At 44.2% G+C, this 20,290-nt stretch overlaps 1 protein-coding gene across 1 annotated transcript in view; it reads left to right on the top strand.

Annotated features, from left to right (window-relative positions):
* Positions 1-20,290, top strand: part of FMNL1 (formin like 1) — a 382,798-nt gene that overhangs the window by 289,691 nt on the left and 72,817 nt on the right. Inside the window, exons 15-18 of the mRNA XM_078645122.1 lie at positions 5,188-5,640; positions 8,405-8,529; positions 12,435-12,637; positions 13,835-14,069. Coding sequence (XP_078501248.1) covers positions 5,188-5,640; positions 8,405-8,529; positions 12,435-12,637; positions 13,835-14,069 — 1,016 coding nt within the window. The remainder of the gene's footprint in view (positions 1-5,187; positions 5,641-8,404; positions 8,530-12,434; positions 12,638-13,834; positions 14,070-20,290) is intronic.

Below are 20,290 nucleotides of genomic sequence, written 5' to 3' on the forward strand. Positions count from 1 at the left end.
GGCCTGGGTGGTGGCTCAAGGCGCCTTAAGCGGGTGAGAAGGTAGGTCACTGGCAGCTGCAGGTCATCCTGATTGCCCCATGCAACCCTGTCCTGATGCCAACTGGACACTGGAATGATTGCTTGTTCACCGGGGTTAGTCCCTCCTGACTCCTGCATTCTGCCACCTCACCCTCTTCAGTGACAGTTCAGGCAGGGGTGCGCATTGGATGCAACTGGCATTGCCCAACAGAAACCGTAACGAAAATTGAGGGGGCCTCCCTGCAAGGTATGTAGAGGGCCCCCCTCCGGGCTCAATTAGGAGCTCTCCGGACAGAGTGCAGTGCCGAGGGGGCACCCTGGAGCTTCGGGCCCCCCGCACCACGTGGGCTGCCGGGGCCTTTGTTACACCCCTGGCAGCACATATTGGTCTGGCCGGGCTACAGAGAGGATAGTCACTTGCTCCCCTAGATGGTCTGAATCGTGCGCCCTGTGGTGGGGGACAGGGGCAGGTACATGTAGTGATCCGGACCAGTGCAATACATATCGCCCAGTAATTGTACAGCGGAGGACACAGTGGCAGAAACACAGGGCCTGCAGCTCGACCAAGGGACCTGCGCCATTATTCTCTCTTCCCTCCCCCAGGCCCTTTCGGCTGCCCCGCTCTCACCTACCTTTCCACTTGGACAGTCTTGCGTTAGCCTGCACAAGGTTACTGGATTCTCGCCTGATGCTAGCACAGCTGCTGATCGCCCAACATCATGGTGAATGAGAAACACACTAAACACACTTGCCACAGAAAAATGGACCACTATACCAAAGTCATGGGCCCTCAGGTAAACATGAGGAGGGTTTACAGTCTCTGCAGAGTAATGCCACATTATTGCAAATGATCCAATCATGGAGAGAGGTGCTGAAGGGCAAGATAGGGGAGGTTTGCTCGGAGGTGTCTCTTTTGCACCAAGACCTACTCAATGTCTCAGAAAGAGTAACAAAGGCTGAGACTCGACCCTTGGAGGTGGAGGACGTAGTACTGGATCTCCGGAAAGAGTTGGAAGAGTTCCGCAGCACAAATAAGGATGTACTATGGCATTTGGAAGATGCAAAACATTGACCTCCATAGAAATAACCTCAGTTTCGTTGGCGTTCCAGAGGACACAGGAGGTGCCAGTGTGCCTGTGTTGTTGGCAAACTGCCTCAAGGCCACACTACAGTCCAACCAATTTTCTGCGTGTGTTTTAATAGTACAGACACACAGAGCGTTGAGCGGCAGGCCTTCACCAGGGCCTCACCTAGCCCATCATAGCAAAGTTCCTTAACTTCCTGGATTGGAACATGATTCTTCGGGAGGTACATCGCAAAGGGTAGGTCAGGTACAAAAACTCAAACATTATGGTATTTCCTGACTATAGCCATCAGGTCCAACGCCAGTGACATATGTTGACTCAGGGAAAGTAAAAACTAAGAGCCCTCTAACCACAATACATGTTGCTGTTTCCAACAAAGCTAAAGGTTCTTTATCAAGGAAAGGCCCACTTCTTTCAATAACCAGAGGAAGCTTGAGCGTGGATAGAAGAGTCTTTGATCTTGCCCTGGCAGAAGGAACCACGATTCCAATGACAACTGCCTCAGAGCCAGACCTAAGAACAGCCAGCAGCGGAGATGGAGAGGAGGCCACAGACCACAACGAAGGGGCAAGGAGGACAGGCCGAGGAGGACAGGCCTGGGAAGGGGGCATTCCACAGACACGAAAGGCGAACAAGTCAATCTTCAAAAAGGGCCAGGGGCGCTGGCCAATCGTGGGCTTCCTCTTCAGGGTCAAGAAAGGATGAGTTATCCTCGGAGTCTGAGAGTCTGCATTCCCTTGCAGCCGAAATTTCAGTGTTGGAGCAAGATGTAGAGCCAAGGCAGCAGCCACCACAGGCACAAGTACAAGATCCAAAACAACCAGATCCCTAAAATGGCAACAGTAAGCTGGTGACAGGACAAATGGACACGCAACACACACCCGACACCCCACGGGTAATTGAGTTTGTATAGAGACTATTCTCAGTCCCTCTTCGACTGCTGTGGGTGGTCACTCATTGGCTTTTTTCTTTCTGTTTGTTCTAATGTTTTAAATAGTACAGTGTTTAGGCCCTGAGTAGTGCTAAGGGGTGGGCGACAGACCTCTGCTCCTCTTGCACACCTGTTGTTTCATAATGTTGATATATGTGTCTGCACCACCTCGGCTGCCGTCCTTACTTTTACCTTCATGTTATAAGAGGGGATTTCTATGATGTAATGCACGCACCACTTGTTCGATCTGAGAAACATGAGGGGCTAACACACAAAACCCAGCTGGCCCGCTTCGCTAGCACGTTGGGGCTAACTGACGTATGGCGTTGTCAACATTCGCATGATAGATAATACTCATATGTTTCAGAGGTCCACAAAGCGTACTCCCGACTGGACTACATATTTGTGCCTACTGGTGAGGTGGGAGCGTTAGGGCAAGACGACTACTTAGCCTGGGCCTGTCTGAACATTTCCCGCTTCTGGTGCGACTAGGAACACTGTCCAACTGTCCAAGCACGAGGTTGCGACTTGATGCCAAGGACCTGTGAGATGGGGAGGTAATAAGGGGTCTTTGGGTTGACACTGAACATTTCTACTTAGAAAATGCAGAGTCACCTCTGAGGCTATACTGTGGAATGCCTAGAAAACAGTGCTACGCGACAATGCTCAAAATGTAATATCCCGGAAAAAGGGGGGGTTGAGAAGTTGGAACAACTAAAGCTACATATCCTCCACTTAGAGGGATGGTCCATTAGCAGGTAAGATCCCTTGGTTTCTCTACAGTTAGAGCCCTTACGACTAGAGTACTGGGACCTGGCGCAGGGCAACGCCAAAAAGCAGAGACTGGTGACACTACACCGACTATATGAGGTTGGGGACAAATGGGGGAAGCTTCTTGTCTGGGTTAGCAAAAAGGAGGTGGAAGCCAGATGTTCACAGGGTCTTATTGATGACATGGTACAACACACAACACAGATATACAAATTGCTCAGGTGTTTGCGGACTCCTACAGATTATTCTATGTGGCGCGTCCACTTAGCATTGCCTCAGATATAGACCACTCTCTGGCTGCCATTCAGACCCCACTGCTCGGGGAAGAAGAGGTAGAGGAGCTGGAAGGTGACCCAACATTGATGGAAGTACAGGAGGTGGCCTCTAAGCTGAAACCTGAGTAAAACCCCGGGCCTCAGTGGTATTCCCGACGAGTTTTATAAAAGCTGCATAGATTTACCGAGACCACACTTATTAAATCTTTACCAAGATGCAGGCAAGGATGGTACTCTTCCGCTAGACCCCCAAATAGCCACGATCATGGTCTTACATAAAGACATGAAACCCAAAGACAGGTGTGACTCAAACCGTCCCATTTCATTATTAAGCACCGAAGTTCAAATACTAGCCACAATACTTGTGACAAGTTTATTGCAGTTTCATCACATCACTCATTCCCAATGACCAATCCAGATTCAGGCCAAGTCATGCTACCCGGTTGAATCTCGGTAGAACTCATAAGTGGCTGATGGAAGTCAAGGACTGTATAGCTCCACACGTTTTTCTGTCGTTAGAGGCAGAAAAGGTATTTGATGCAGTCCATTGGCCTTTTCTGGATTGTACACTAGATTGGACCGAAATTGCAGAAATTGATAGTGCTCGTATATATATATATATATATATATATATATATATATATATATATATATATATATATATATATATATATATATTGAACTGATAGCAGCAGAAAAAGATGAACAGGAAGTTGTTGTTGAGATTCCCAATTGAACGGGGAACCCAGCAGAGGTGTTCCCTATCCCCTCTCCTTTTTGAGTTTACTGTGGAATCCTTGACGTGTGCCATTCAAACACACCCAGGGGTCAGGGATTTCCTAATTACTCCCATTAATGATGTAGAGGGGAAGATTTACCTCTACGCCGACTATATTCTTTTATACGTAACAGAACCTCTGGCAACTATCCACATTCTCTTTCACACCCTATAGAAATATGGGAGACACTCAGGATATAAGATTAATTTGAATAAGTCTACTTGTTCTGGGCATATACATGATTGGCCTCCCCTGCTGGTGGATTTCAAGGTGACTACTGAGGGTTTTAAATATCTCGGTATCTTTATGACACCTTATAGTGAGGTGTGTCAACACCGCAACATTGGAAAGGTAATATCTTGTTTTAAGGAGATGCACAGTGGTGGAAAGACCTTCCCCTCTTGTTACTATGACCGGTGGCCATTTTTAAAATGATTACCTTGGCCCAACTACTCTACCCCCTCCAAAATACATACCACCCACTGCCTAGGACAGTGTTCACTGACAATGCTGGGGAGGTACGATCGTTGCTATGGCAGTGTAGGCAGCCCAGGATAGCGCTGAAGACTTTACAGTGCAACCCCTGGAGGGTAGCATTATGCAACATTGAGGTCTACTTTGGGCCACACATCTAGGCTCAATTAATGAATAGGTACATGCTTTGAGAGACAATTCTACACATAGAATGAAGAGGGCGACACTTGAACCCCACACTCACCAGCACTATCTCTGTAGAGGTAAAGGTATTCTCAGGCTACTTCCAATCAATTGAGGGGGCCTGCAAAATCACCAAAGAAATGCCACATTGTAGAAGGACATGGCTCAGAGAGATTGTTAAACTGCAAGGCTTCGGGGTGTGGGATATGCTGTGAATCTCCACGGTGGGGGATATCAATGAAGGAAGGGAACTCAAATCCCTAACGACCTTCTGTACAGAATACAGTCTACACACATCCTAGTTCATCAAATATGCACAATTGCAACATGCGTGGTTGGCTGGAGGATCTAGTGTGTGCTGAGTTACCAGAATACGCACCATTAGAGGGGAGACTGCTGCAGAAAGAGCTTACAAGAAAAGCAGTCCTTCTCGTCCCATGTGGAATCACTGTTGACTTATTTAACAATGTACTCTGTAAATGTTCTTCACGCAACAGTTGCTGCGGTTGTGATGACATTGTGTTTATTATGATAACCAAAAACAATAAAAAGATATTTAACAAAAAAAAAAGGCTGTCTGTAGCAAGGGAGGTTGGTCACATTCTTGCTAGAAACAGAGAGGTATCCTTAGGCACCACTTCAAATAAACAATTTGTCTTTTCATTTCAGATAGTCCAATCCCGCCGCCGTCACCTCCGCCATCGTTGGACACGACAGCTGTGGCTTCTCCAGCGGTTCCTCCTGCACCCCCTCTGCCAGGTTTCGCTGGTGCCCAGCTTGATGAGCCCACCCAACCTGTGTCACCTGGCCCATTATCTCAGCCCACCCCACATGCCTCTCCAGTCCCGCCCGCCACATCAGTCATAGTATCACCGGCACAGACACCAACTCCCCCTGCTCCTCCTCCAGCCCCACCCCTGCCTGGAATGGATGTATCCCCTTCAAATACTCCTCCTGAAACAAGCCACTCATCTCCCCAGGCGCCACCGCCGCCACCACCACCTCCACCACCACCACCCCCACCCACTTCCGCCCAGGGAATGCCATGCCCGGGTCCCCCTCCACCACCTCCAGGAATGCACACAGGTGTATCAGCTACCTCAGCTCCTGCAGACAGATCAGGTAAGAGCGAAAGGAGGCTTCCTTGAATGGTCTTCACCATCAGTCAAAAGGTGAGGAGAGGGCCTGCAGGGCATAAAAATGGAGGATTAACAGCCAGGTCCAAAATCTCATTATTTCGCTGTAGGCCAGTATGCTATAGATATACCATTTGCATCAGTCATGCCTGCCCAGCTAAAGGATAGGCCACTGTCGTCAAGAGCTGACAAAGGATGACTGTTTTATGCCTATCCAAGCTCAGTCACACATACACGGCGCACAAGACATTTAAGTGGGAACTAAGAGCGTGTCTATACTGAAAATGTCACTGATCTGATATTGTGTTACCTGTTTGAATGAGGTGTGTCCAGTGGGTCTTTACGATGAGAAGAAAAAGGCATTTTTTCAAGCAAACAAACAATACAGATATATTTAAAATGCAAATTCTGAGAGAGAGAGATTGTGTGTGTGTGTGTGTGTGTGTGTGTGATTGTTAGAACAGACTCGAATGAAATTTGATTTATGTCCTTTACAAATGTAGCACATTCCATCAGGTTTTTAAAAACTTGTTTGATCGCTCGGTACCATTCCTTTGATATCAGAACTTTTCACTCTCAAAACTCTGGTCTTACCCCTGATCTACCCTACTGATTAGGAATGGATAGTTTTGGGGAGGTGGCAAAGGTGGCTTTGAGACAAGATGGCTCCCGTGTGTTAAGCACTCCTCTCTGTTGACAGTGACTCTTGGGAGTGCTTGAAATTACAAATAAATTGTTGTTAGTTTAAGGAGGCTTAATTTATTTAAGAAGACAATGTCTTATAAATATAACTTTTTTCTTATATAGAGCTTCATGCCACACTTCTGCCATTTCTAAGTGCTGTAAATAGCAGGTGTTACTATTACCCAGTTTATGGTACCAAATTTACTGACCTAAGAGGGATGGAAGGCTCAGTTTTCCTTTGCCAGGATTCCAACCTGTAAGCTGTCAATCATTGCATATTTCAGGGACAAAGGTTAAATTCACTGAACCATCCTACCATACCAGAGAAGGGAGCAGTGGCCTCTTGGCCATATTAATGATTCTTCAATCATCACACTCACTTGGTTTACAGGTTCATGGTGTTTAGGGTCACCAGGGTGACCAGCGGTGTCCCGCCAGGTGTGCTGCCTGTGCACTGGGCTAGAAAGAAATTCTATTCAAACGCTCAGTAACATTACACCTGACCTTTCCTTGGAGGGCACTTCTAATTAATATTTTATTCGAGTTGATCATTGTGGCCAGTGTGTTGACAGTCACAGTACGTGCAGTACTGCAAAATTGATATGCGTGACCTTATACAAGTGAGGACTCCTTCACGTAGTAGCTAATGGAGGGCCCGATTCACAGAACTAACTTAAGACAATATCCTAAATTTACTACCATTTTGGTATTCACAGAAGGCACTTACTCATTTCGGTATTCACAGAAGTTAGGAGTCCTAACTTTAGGACTCCTAAATGCCTTCTGTGAATACCGAAAGTCTTAAAGTTAGGATTTTTCTCAGTTTAGGAGTCCTAAAGTTAGGAGTCCTAACTTTACTACTCCTAAACTGAGAAAAATCCTAATCTAAAAGTAGGTAGTACACTAAATACATTATGTGGCCTCAAAAAGGACGTCCCCAGAAATTGAAATTATCATAATCAGTAGTATCAGGGGTGTGCTCTAACCATACAAAATGTATTCTACAAAAGAGAGTACTGTGGTCTGACGTGGTAGTTGATGGGCCCCGAAAAAGGAAACAATGTGCTTGTTGAAAATGTAGTGATGGTTTCCTCAAATTGAAGGTAACTAAATTACTCTCAGTTGGTAGATAATGGTTCTTTTTGTAGCCATGCACCTCAAAAAAATTGCTTGCCTTTAAAGTAGGTAATGTGCTTTCAGAGAGCTTGTAAGTAATTAACTTCATTCAGTATTTGGTATGCCTTGACATTTAACCTCTTGGATGCTATGGGAATTCCCCTGCTGTGCTGGGATTTCGCGATCCTCGCACATTCATGACGAGCTGGGCTCGTCATGAGCGTAGCAGGAGGCTACTGCATGACGAGCCCAGCTCGTCATGAGCGTCGAAGGGGTTAAGGTAAAGAGCTCTCAAAACGCAAGCAATTTGTCCTTTACATAGTGCGCCCTCAAACAACAGGGAATTTGTTCTCAAAAAATTAGATTTCGGTCTCCTCAAATATGCTCCGCCTTCCTCAGATTATAGTATTTAAGAAAAAACAGTGGTTCCTTTGGAACAGTACTTATTATTTACTAATAATGCAAAAAGCAAAATTGCATATATGCGCAGGTAATGAGCATATATGCAATTTTTGCTTTTTGCATTATTAGTAAATAGTAAGTATTGTTCCACAGGAACCACTGTTTTTTCTTAAATACTTAAATTACCCTGGTTCCGTTGTGAGTAGGGTCCCCTTGTTCCCCCTTTCCGACTTCCTCAGATTATAGGCAGGACCTGGCTTTATGCTTAGCTAGTTTCACTCTTGTTTCCTTTTTCTTCAAATTTGCACAAACGGCCGTAAGGTATTATTTAGTCTTTCAAGGGTTTAAGACAGTGGTGGCCCTTGATAAAAAGCAGAATTGGTAGGTGTGTTGCAAAACAACATTGTAGGTTTTCTCATAAATCCTGCGTTCTCATTCAAAGATGTGATCTCAAAGATGGCCGCCCCCTTGGGCTTCACATTCTATGGTGCCTATATATCCGTTTGGTGCTTAATTGTTTCTCTCACTCATTTGGTTCTGTTTTTCAGGTGTGAAAATCAAGCAGCCTATCCAGACCAAGTTCAGGATGCCTCTTCTTAACTGGGTGGCCCTAAAACCCACCCAGATCAATGGTACTGTCTTCACGGAACTTAATGATGAAAAGGTGCTGCAGGTGAGAACTCTGTAGCTGGGTATTTTGAGGAAAGGGTGGCCAGTGGTCATTACCTGTCTTACTTGAGCACTACTTACATGCTGTGCATATTCTGCCACTAGTAGTTGAGTCAAACAATGTGCTTGTTTTTGTTAAATTTTGGAATTGTTGGCGTAAACAATAAAAGCACCTGTATTAATACTTCTGTATGATGTCTACCAGGTCTCTGAGATGCTCCTTATCCACAATATGTAGAGTCACATCATACACAAAAGCACCCCAAGAGAATCAGGGCGCACTCACCAGAGGTGTAAAATAGGCCCGGGTACCAAAATAACGGTGAACCCCATTAGCGAACCACATAGCTGGAAAGTGGCCCTCATTTACCAATCAGACTAACTTTGAACTTGTAAAGACACAATGTATTGGCATTTTGTAGGGTATATGAGACTGCATGTATTTGTTTTTATTGCAGGCAATGTTTGTGGTAATGCTTGAACAATCAACGGTAAAAATCGGCACCCCTAACCATAGATCAGGCCCGTAAACTGCGGGAAAAAAAGCCCCACACACTTATCTATGAGACCTGTCCACCAGGCACTGCTTGATTGTGCCAATTTTCTAAAATGTAAATCAAAAATAAGAAATCCCAGCTCGTGAGGTTAAGTGTTTTTTTCTTGATGCTGTCTTTGTAATGAGGAAATATTCTAAGAAGTAGGTGTTGGGGCTATATATCGCCCCCCCCCCCCCCCAAAAAAAAAGAATGTGATCTGAACAAATCAATAGGGATACAAATGCTTATTTACAGTAAGTAATGGTTTCAGCTAACATACTATATAATATTTAATAACGTCATAGGAACTTGGTTCTAGTGCCAATCTATTAGGTCTTTAGGAAGCTTACTAGTATATCATCATGAAAAGATTGAGGCACGGAGCAACCCACCAGTATATAATTATACCAATCCAAACCAATTCCTAACTAAAGAACCAACACAATTCTTCACCATCATCACAGCAGATTCTACTTCTTCTATGTTTGAGTGGCCTTATCAACTACATGGAAGCCTCTTCAATAGTTCTTTTAATTAAAGCCACCTTAAGAAAGACTCAGAGCCCAATTACAATCCTAGAAGGACCGTTGTTGCTTTTTCGGCCGCTGCCTTGGTGGTCCGACCGCCCGATTACGATCCTGGCGGGAACTTGGCTACAAGACTGCTGTTGGGCCGCCGAGACTCCTTCTCCCGCGTCAACGGTGGGAGAGCCAGAGGCAGGTCTTGGAGGGTGTCTTCCCAAGCTTCCAGGCTCCAAATTAAGCTCAGCCTTTTCCACAGAGCTGTTCATGGAGGGGACACCGCCATGAGCGACTAGGTGGAAAAGTAGTAAAAGAAGTAAAAACTCACCTTTTTTGGAGGTCCTACTTCAGAATCCGTGTCGGACGCCATTGTCCAGGTCTGTCCTGTGCTTCCGCCCCCAGACAATGATGTACAGCAACCCAGTCGTCGCCAGAACTGAAGTAGGCTTCTCTGTCACTTATTGTATGTGGTGTATGGTGACAGTTACCTTTAGCTCGTTGTCTTATATATGCCACCAAACAGACAGTACACATAACCTCCATATACATTACAACACATACACAACATATATATGTATGTTGTGATAGTCCCCCATAGTACTTACCTATCTTTACAGCAGAGGACCGTTACTTTGTCGGGACTCTGCTGCCAAGAGAGGGCCAGGCCATCAGGAGCATAGAAATCGGCTCGGCTGTATACTGCCAGCCCAATGGCAGCCGAGTACTACAACTGCAACATGGTAATACGGCCAGCAGAAGACTGCCAACAACACGGTCTTCTTGGGACCGTCACTGCGGCGGTCTGGCAGTAAGACCACCAAACTCGTAATTGGGCCCTCAGCCTCTTCCCTCCTAGTGGTACATCTAAACTGATGAATCTAATATATTGTAAAAATACCTCCTGAATGCTGTGATGTCTGCAGAATATTTGTTGCATTCAGAGAGCTCTATAATTTCCACCGCTTCATTTTCTGCAATCTTCTTCAAAGTAAGCATAGTTTTACCTTGACTTCAACTTTAATGAGGCTTGAATTATTTTCTCAATTATCTTAAAAGTCCCAAATTTGCCAAACTTGGCAATGGAAAAACTCACATAAAAGGGGAGACCTAACGATCTGTTCTAGGCCACTAATGCGGTAGATAAATACCACAAAGCGTAGAAAAATAGCACCAAAAATCTGAAAAATGCATTGAGTGGGTGGAAAACTCACAAATCACAAAAAATCGAGAGCATGCAGATGCCATTTTCTATTTAGAAACGGAAACCATTTTACTTAACTTTCGAATTTTAGTGAGTTTACAAGTTTTAGGAAGACCAATAAAGAAAAAAACAATAAACACTCGTATTAGGTATTACTGTAGGCAAAACTGAAGGACGAAGAGAATGAGGGTTGATTAGGAAAGGTACAGGTCAGTCATTGAGGTACACAATCACATGCATACTGTACAAGCTTGTCAATAAATACAAATGTGTGAATTTAAAACAAGAAAATCAAAAAGAGATGTTGGGGGCGCAGCCAGCTACTGTGTCTAAACACTGAGTCACATCAATGTCTGTAGGCAGAGCCTGGCTGCAGAGCAGGATCTGTGACCAACCCATGGTGAGGGGGTGGTGCATGCCCACCTGTCGTGCATTGCCAAGAGACAGGCACTGCAGGGGATCGACTCACATGAGATTGGATGCAGGCTTAGCCACAGGCCTAGTCTGTGCCCAACCCCGCTACTCATGGCCAAAGGCTGTCCGTGGTGAGGGTTGGACGCTGGCTAAAGGCCTACTAGTAGGACAGAGGTGGCTCTGACTGCAAACCCTAAAGTTCTTTTTTTTTAATTTAAAGCTTAGAAAACAAATGGGAAAAACATATAAATATGATGGTTTAACTACTGCAAACACTATGAGCCTATTCACAAAAACATTTATGTGTACAGGAAGTAGTACTACAGTGATATTCTTTTACATTCACTTACATGCCTGTGTGTCCATCCTCTTGTTTGCAGAGAGGACACAGTCCTTTTTTATTTGTTCTAATTGTATATGAATAGTCCCTAAATATTCTAAGTTTACTTCAGTTTTATGTGTTTTAGGGCCAAATCACAGATGCATTTAAGAGTACGTAAAAGTGTATCACGCGTGTACTAATTTATGCACTCCAAAAAGCCATTGTGAATAGGCACCTATATCATTCACATGTGGAAAAAGCCTAAGTTATTCACTGAATAACCACAGTTAAAGAGACATTGTGGCTCAATGACAAAGCCTAAAATATTCCATACTGCCACCATTTTCACGTCCACCATGAAAACCATCACTAGCAGCCCAATGGGCTGATCGTGAACTCACAATACTCAATGCAACAACCAATGGGACTTCATATCCACACAAAGAAGTTGTGCTGTATCTAGAGTGATGACAACATCAATGCAAACAGTAAGGTGATATGTAATGGCACTGGTGATGTCTAATGTTATATGTGGTGGCATCTGTCATGTCACGTGTGATCTTAAGATCAGCCCATTTTTAGTGTTTGATGTGTGGGAAGAGATTACATCCTTCACTCCCACGCACTACTTGCATTGCACTATCCTTTCCTCTACTCCCCACATATTCTCTTCCATTCTGCACCCCTCACCTCTCACAACCCCTGAGCTCACCTCCTCTCACCCACTCTCTTCTTTCAAGCTTTCTCTCCTTATTATCTGTCTCTTCCATTATTCTGCCATCATTTCCCACTCAACTACTTGTTTCTTTTTCTCTTTCCTTTTAGCTGTCACTTCTCTGCTACTGGATCTCCCATCAGCCAATCCCTGCTTCCTCCAGCCCTTTACTTCTCCTCTCCCATCTTCTGTCCTCCTAGGAGCTCAACATGAGTGAATTTGAGGACCAGTTTAAGACCAAAGTCCAGGGCCCGAGCACGCACATGAAAGCTGTGAAGGTGAAGTCAACCCAGAAGCCCCCCACAACGGTGAACCTTATCGAGATCAACCGGGCCAAGAACCTGGCCATCACCCTGCGCAAGGCCGGCCTTGGCAGAGAGGATATCTGCAAGGCCATTCAGATGTGAGTATCAGCAGCACAGTTCCAGAAAGGCCAGTAGTAATGCTTTGTTTGTCTAGACGCCTACTGGAACAAGGGGATGATGAGGGCATATTAATCTAGGCCATGCTGCTGCCAACAGTGAGTTCGGTTTGCCCAGTGCCAACTACTGCCACAAGGCAGGTCACTCTCTACCAATCAAGAGCATTTTATATATCCCCCATAAAAAGAACTCTGACAAGGGTTGCTACCATAGTAGTACCCTTGCTACCATAATACTACCCTTTTTGCGCAAAGGGGCACAATTCAGCCGTAGCCAGTGCAGGTAATAGTGGTGGGGCCGGGTGAGGAGGGATTTTGACAGACAAGGGAAAATTATTTATTTATTTAATTTTCTCTCATGTTCGTCTGTCAACCCCCTCCTCTCAAACACCCCCCCTCTCCACCCTCCCTCCCCCCACGGTCCCACCGCTCTTATCTGCACAGGCCACGGCTGGCACAATTTGACAAGCAAAAGTCATAAATCTGCACCCACATGTTTACTACCCCTAAGGACATCACAGAGTTATCACACATAGGCAATCCCAGGTTGGGCAAATGAAGGCAGTTCCAGATAGACCAAATGCAGGCAGTCACTTGGAGGCCTATCCAACCTTTGCTCTCCATGTGACATTCCATTGGCTTCTAGCAGCCACTCTACTGTTGTGACCCTGCCTTTTCACACTCACATACTCTGATAGATTGAAGCCACCTTTCCACCTTGTAGTCGCCCTTATCCATCTCCCAGCCGTGGCATGGAGGTTTTTAACATAAAGTGTTTGGTCCATCATGTCTAGTCTGCGACACCCTGCACCTCGTGTTCTTGAGTCGAGCACATATTTCACCCATTGCAAGTATGTCACATATACTGCAAACATGGAGCATCTCCTGTCCTTGCCTTCCTTCCATCCTACTAATCTCATGGAGAAAACAAAAAACTCAAAATGTTAAGGATAGAATACTTGAATAAATCTCCGCTAATGACCCAGCAGCGACGCGGGTTCAGGGTGAAGCATCTCTTTTGAGGCAGGACCAAGATGATCCGATTTGAATGCAGGGCTTACCATCAGATTAGTCCAAGATTTGCAGCTATCACTTTTCTTAGTACTGCAACCCTGCCTTGACATGTGTTGTCTCTTAGCAGACCTCTCTCTGACCACCCCGCCATCGGCTCTCTTGCAGGTTTGACATGCAGTCTCTCAACCTGGACTTCCTTGAGCTTCTCATTCGTTTCATCCCCACCGAGTACGAGCTGATCACCATCAACAAATACTTGAAGGAGCAGAAGCCGCTGGACGATCTCTCCGACGAGGACCGCTTCATGATCCAGCTCAGCAAGATCCCACGCCTGTCAGAACGCCTCAACGTTATGACCTTCCTGGGCAACTTCAATGACACGGCACAGCTGCTCACGCCGGTAAGTGGTCCTGCCGGGATGGCTGAAGGAAATGCATGAAAATCACTCATGTGGTGTCCTGAAGAATATGGGCACATTGGCCCTTCCACAGAAAAAGTGACTTGAAACTTTTGCATATAGAGGTGATTAAAGTCAAAGGTGAACTAGAGAGAGGCATGGCCTGTCCAGTTGCCTCTGTAGATACATCCTACATCTCATTACAAGTTATCCTTGAGGCAAATGTAGAAACGACTTGTTCCTTATTTTTTAAGCCTAATGTACCCTATAGTGTCTACATTATGGAATGACTTGTCTCTCTCCCTAAAGCAGACTCAGGTTTGAACCATCTTTAATAAAAGAATTAAAATTAACCCCAACCTTGCCTTTTAATTGTAAGTCACCTTGATGAAACGGCCACCTTGGTACGTTTGGGGGTGGCTGCAATTCAAAATTATTGAATGTGAATTCTGCACATGACCAATGACAGGTTGGAAAAGTCATAGTCATTGAGGAAGGTAGTATCCCACACTATTGAAACAGTACAATAAGGTACATACTGTACAAATGTATTTTTAATTGATAGATTACTACAATCAGTCTTTTGATGAGGCTTGAATCTCAATAAACTAACTCAGCCTTTCATCTTTATGTAGCCACGGCAGTAAGCACGATTCATTTGGCTAACAGAAACACCAGTTGACTGCAGCACTAAATAATGCCAAGACTGTTTGCTTAACTGCTGGATATAAACAGGTTACTGATAATTCAATCATTATAATCTCAGCTGTATTGCAGAGAATCAAAAAACCTCCTGGGTTGACCAAGGCATGATTAAAACCCTGTCTACCTTTGAAACTTTTGAGACTAGCCTCTAAATTTCTCTTTTCTCTCTTAAGCTTCTGAGTGTTTAGTGTTAACCTATACTGAATACCCCCCCCCCATTATGTCTGGACAAAGCTATGTTTCTCTGAAAAACTCTAATGAGAGTGAAACACATATTTCAAGAGCTGTTTTTTACTTAATCCAGGTTGGTTTGGGTGATATTTTATCAATCCAAATGTGTAATTCTGTGACTGAAATGGCAAAATGTCGTCGTCATTTTTCAGCTCGGTATGGATAGAACTAGCTAATCCTCAGCTTAGAGATGTTTTCTCACTTTTCTAGCTTGCTGTGGGTAGTAGTGTGTTAATGATATGCTTAAAAAGTTTGCTAGAAAAACAAACATATGCGGTGGGTAGATATAGAGGGTGGGTGCTGTAGAGGCACTCCATAAACAGGAGCAGCTCTCCACCTAAGCTTAGAAACTACCCAGGTTGGTTTGGCTGGTATTTTATCAATTCAAAGCTGTAATATTGTGCCTAGAATGGTAAAATGCATTTGTCATTTTTCAACTCAGCGTGGATAGCACTAGCTAATCCTCTACATAAAAATGTTTCTGAAAAAATGGTAAAGAGCTAGCTTATGGATAATACTGTGTAAATCCTATGCTTAAACTGTTGCCTAGAAAAATAGATACTTGAGAGGGGAGCATGTGGAGTGGTGTTGTTGTAGATGTGCTCCTTAACCAGTAACAGCTCTCCATACCTGGAAACCACCCAGACTTCCTAGTTTTTATTTGTTCTTGAAGCTGCTTAGTCATGGTCATACAAGAGGGGGTATATTTACTAAAGTGGCTCACAGCGCAGCACTTCAACCAAAGTTGCTGCGCTGTATAGCACGAGATGGAAGAGCAGGACAGTGCCATATCTACAGAGATACAGTGCTGTCCTGCTCTCTCTCCAGTGCTGGCACACAATCAAGCAGCTAGCGTCACTCACACACCTTTGACCCTAAGCTAGAGGGCGTGCATGATGTCTGGGTAGCCTTCCAGTACAAAATACTATGCTTAGAGTAATGTTTAAACTTTTCCTACCCTGTAGGTGTGTTCTACAGGGCAGCACACATGAAAAACAGGAAAGTATTGGAGAAATAAAACCATTTTCTTCGATAACACCAATTTCAAGATGGTACTATTCTTTGATGCAAAACCTCGTCTACTTTTTCGTAGCTAGGTTTTGCATCAAACGTGAAACGCCCCCTTGAAGGTAAGTAGTGGTTTACTTTCGTGTGAATTTCCAGCACAAAGCTAGTCTTGCGCTGGAGAGTAAAGTTCAAATAAATATTTGGTTGCGATATGTGTCACTTTTTGCGACGCAAATTTGGCACAAAATGTTAGTTAATGTATCCCACGGTGTGATTTAGAGTTTAGTGCAAAAGACAAGAGGTAGCGGTCAGGCCAAATACTGTTTGCGTTGAGGAAGGAAGTAAAAATTGCACTGGGCCTAATATGCCTACAAGGCAAATTTCGACAGTGTAAAACACATAAATCTCGCAAATATCTCCGAAAACACAAGGACATTTGGCTGTAAAGAAGCTAACTGCGGCAAAACAACCTTCCTTTTCATAGGTTTAAATAAGCAGGGGGAAAAGAAGTTGATGTGCTGCCAGCTTCACTGCACACTCTAGCCCAAAGCAAGATGGAAACATTTAAGAATAAAGAGAAGGATGTATTGTCCAAACCCATCTGCTATGCTCTTTGCTCCATGTTTGGGCACGTGTTACTGTTTGGAAGAAATTAAAGTGCTTTCACTTCATTTTGTATTATTAACATGTGATATTTGCACATGGAGCCGTTTGCTCTTCTGGCTTTAGTTGCTGGACTATTTGAGCACTTAACGCGAGAGCTGGTTCAGTTTTAGTGCTCGCACGATTGGAGCTTATACAACCATGCAATGGCTCCTCAGTAAACCGAGGAGTATTATGGCAGTATTTTAACGCCTTAGCTGCGGCCGTTATTTCGGCGCAGTGCTGGGCGTTCCAAAGAGTGGGCGGGGCCACGTTGGCCGTTGAACGTTCGCAGCACCAGCCAGGTAGTGCTCCGAACGTTCAGCGGCCGACGGCAGCAGCTATGAGGTTAACTTAATCAACAAGAGCTAGCTACCTGGAAGGGTTATGTGTCTAGTAGTTCAAAAACCAATTGCTTTTTAGGAAAAAACTTTTTGTTTTTTAAGAAAGCCCTCACCCACCAACCTAGTTAGTGGCATGCTTCATCATCGGGCCCCACCCGAGGCACCGAGTGTGCCTCAGGTGTGCTACGATGCCTGATTACAGCGGAGCAGGTATTGTTATGTGAGTGTGCAGTGAAGTGATTTGTGTGAGGTTAAAAGCAGCTGTCCTGGAGGTCCCAGTCCATTAATTTATTTAATGGGCCCCAGGATCTGCTGCTGCACCTGTAATGTCCCGACAGAGCTCCTGGCGGGGCACTACAGGTGCAGCAGCATATCCGGTGACTACAACAAAGTGGTTGAGTTTCACAGATCCCCGCCAGAGACTCATGATGTTTGTCCTCTGTATCTAGGAAGTACAAACCGAGAGGAAAAACCTCCTCTCGCATATAGAGCACCTTAAGGAGTGCTTCACATAAGGTGCTCACTACACGTTAGCCCCTTGTTTCACCCCCCTACACATAGGTCCTGAAGAAAGCCAGTTTTTTTATCCAAGGCCTGGCTGAAACTAGTTGGCCACACAGGACGTGGGAGACCATAAGTCTCTCCAACAACGTCCGAAAGCCTTGTTTTTAATTCTGCCATTATTCACACAGATCCTCCACCTCACATTTTTAATTCATTTTTGCATGATTAAGTTTTATTATTGATTATTTTAAACAAATTATCAATCAAGTAATTCATTCAAAGTAGAGCTGTGTCAACACAATACAATATGTTACTACACATACTTTGAAACACTGTAGTTTCAAATGATAATTTTTGTTAATACTGGAAAGGGCTATTACAGGGGACCACCCAGCGTAAAGAAAATGATTTTCTTTTTACATAGCCAGCATCACTGACAATCACCGACAATAGGCATTCTACAGGTTCTTTTGATGATGTCTGCTTGGATTTTGAAATGTATTAGGAAATCACTCACCTGATGGGCCCTATAAAGCCCTGGAAAGCACTTGAAAGACATGCATGCTTCTCCATCATTGGATCTTTCATAGATTCACATGCTTGAATAATTCCCTGTTGTTAGACTGGGAACCTCCTGTAACTTCAAAACAGCAGTATATACATAAACGAATTAACATGGACTATCAATGGCATTTTTCCATCCTGTCCACGTCCTTATACATGAACGAAACTCCAGCCACTTGACCTGAGCATTTTTTTCAAATTATGTTTCTCAAAAACAGATATTTGTGCTTAATTTTCCAAGTTTAACCTTTGTCTTGAAGACATATGGCAATGTTTAACTTAATAAGTTATTCTAGAGTGATTTCCTTTGATAACCTTGTGTTAAATTACTTTTCACCGTTTGCTAAGTGCGCTAGAAATCTCGATATTCCAGTCTTAAACAAGAATCAGTAGCTGTTATTTGGACATTCCTCACCCCTGTAATAGCATTAGGCTCTAATGACTGAGGCCTGATTTAGTAGTAAGTGGCAAATAAAAATCCCACTACGTCCTCTACCTTCCCCACCACCCCACCCCCATATTCACTATTTTGACCATAAGTAGGATTTCCACTGAAATCGAATCATGCCTAGTTGTCGTGAATGTCATCCCAGTCCTCTGTTACTAAGAACATTCACTTGAATTGCCTCTATACTATAGCATATGGAAAACCCAAACATCAGAAATGGACTCATGTGCAGTTCATGGCGTGAATAGCCTTTTCTCTGTTTCTAGTTTTGTTTTGGATTGACCCTTTCAGTTATATGTCACAGGTCATCTTTTACAACTTCATTATATTTAGTTTTTGGCTCAGTAACCCAAGCAGGTGCTTTATGGTCATTGTAGTACCACACAAACATTGAGGGTGATTCCTGATAAATATTTTGCTTTTTTCTGAGCTTCTCGGGGTAAAGTATTACACCGTGCACCCTATGTTCACATTAAACATGAACTCCCAGTACACTGTGGCCTAGGTTCACGTGAAGTCCCAGTATACTGTCGCCTATGTTCATGTGAACTCCCAATAAACTGTGGCCTAGGTTCAAACAAACTCCCAGTACACTTTACCCTTTGTTCACGTGAACTCCCAATACACTGTGACTTATGGTCATGTGAACTTCCAGTACACTGTAGCCTATGTTCATATGAAGCCCCAGTACACTGTTGAAGCCCCAGTACACTGTTGCCTGTGTTCACGTGAAGTCCCAGTACACTGTAGCCTGTGTTCACGTGAAGTCCCAGTACACTGTAGCCTGTGTTCACGTGAAGTCCCAGTACACTGTAGCCTGTGTTCACGTGAACTCCCAGTACACTGTAGCCTGTGTTGACGTGAAGTCCCAGTACACTGTAGCCTGTGTTCACGTGAAGTCCCAGTATATCTAACTATACTGTTGGGCTTTTTAAGTATGATGTAAGTTTAAGACAACTAAGTAACACAGCTTCTATGTAAAATTACAAACATTAATGTATGCAGCTCTCTTAGCTTCCGATACGGGCATTACAAATATTCCCCTAATTTCAGCAGGACCTCCCGAAGTTCCTGCCACTTAAGAGTGATTACTGACCCGTACCACAGAAGTAATCAGTCCTATATTCTCTAAAACGAGTTTATTACTTTCATATATTCACTCTTAACAGAATGACTCCATGTTGATGTATAAGATATGTGCAATTCCGTAGCACTGCAAAGGGTTACTTTCCTGACCGTTTGTTATTGACCTCTGAGCTGACAGTGATAACAGAATCATAACTGCAGTTTGGTAAATTCCATAAATGTTCATTTGAATTCTTGCTAAGACCCTCATAGACTATTAATCATGAAGTGAATTCCAATGTTCCCCTGAAAATTAAAAAACATAGAGCTTGGGCTTAGCAATATGCCCGAATATCCGAGGACAGGAAAACTGAACCTCCCCTTCCAGCCCTGGAATATTTGGGGGAATGTATTTGGATGACGTGCCATATTCCTATCATGCAAGGACAGTGAAAATACTGACATGTCAGTTCGATTGTGTGCTCAGCAGAGGTAAAGGGCAGACAGTTTCAATATAAGGAACACCAAAGTGCCACTGAACCCTCTGAGAGTAGATATGTGTTAAAGGGGCCATCCATGTTCGAGAAAAACACAGTTCTATGTACCCAGCACTGTATCTAACAACCCCCGCCAACAGGCACAGTATAATGTTCCTTGGTTTGATGATGTCAGTTTGGGTTTTTAGACCTGTTGTGACGCCATTCAGCAAAGTA

The sequence above is a fragment of the Lissotriton helveticus genome, chromosome 5_1 (genome assembly GCF_964261635.1).
Source record: "Lissotriton helveticus chromosome 5_1, aLisHel1.1, whole genome shotgun sequence".
NCBI lineage: Eukaryota > Metazoa > Chordata > Amphibia > Caudata > Salamandridae > Lissotriton > Lissotriton helveticus.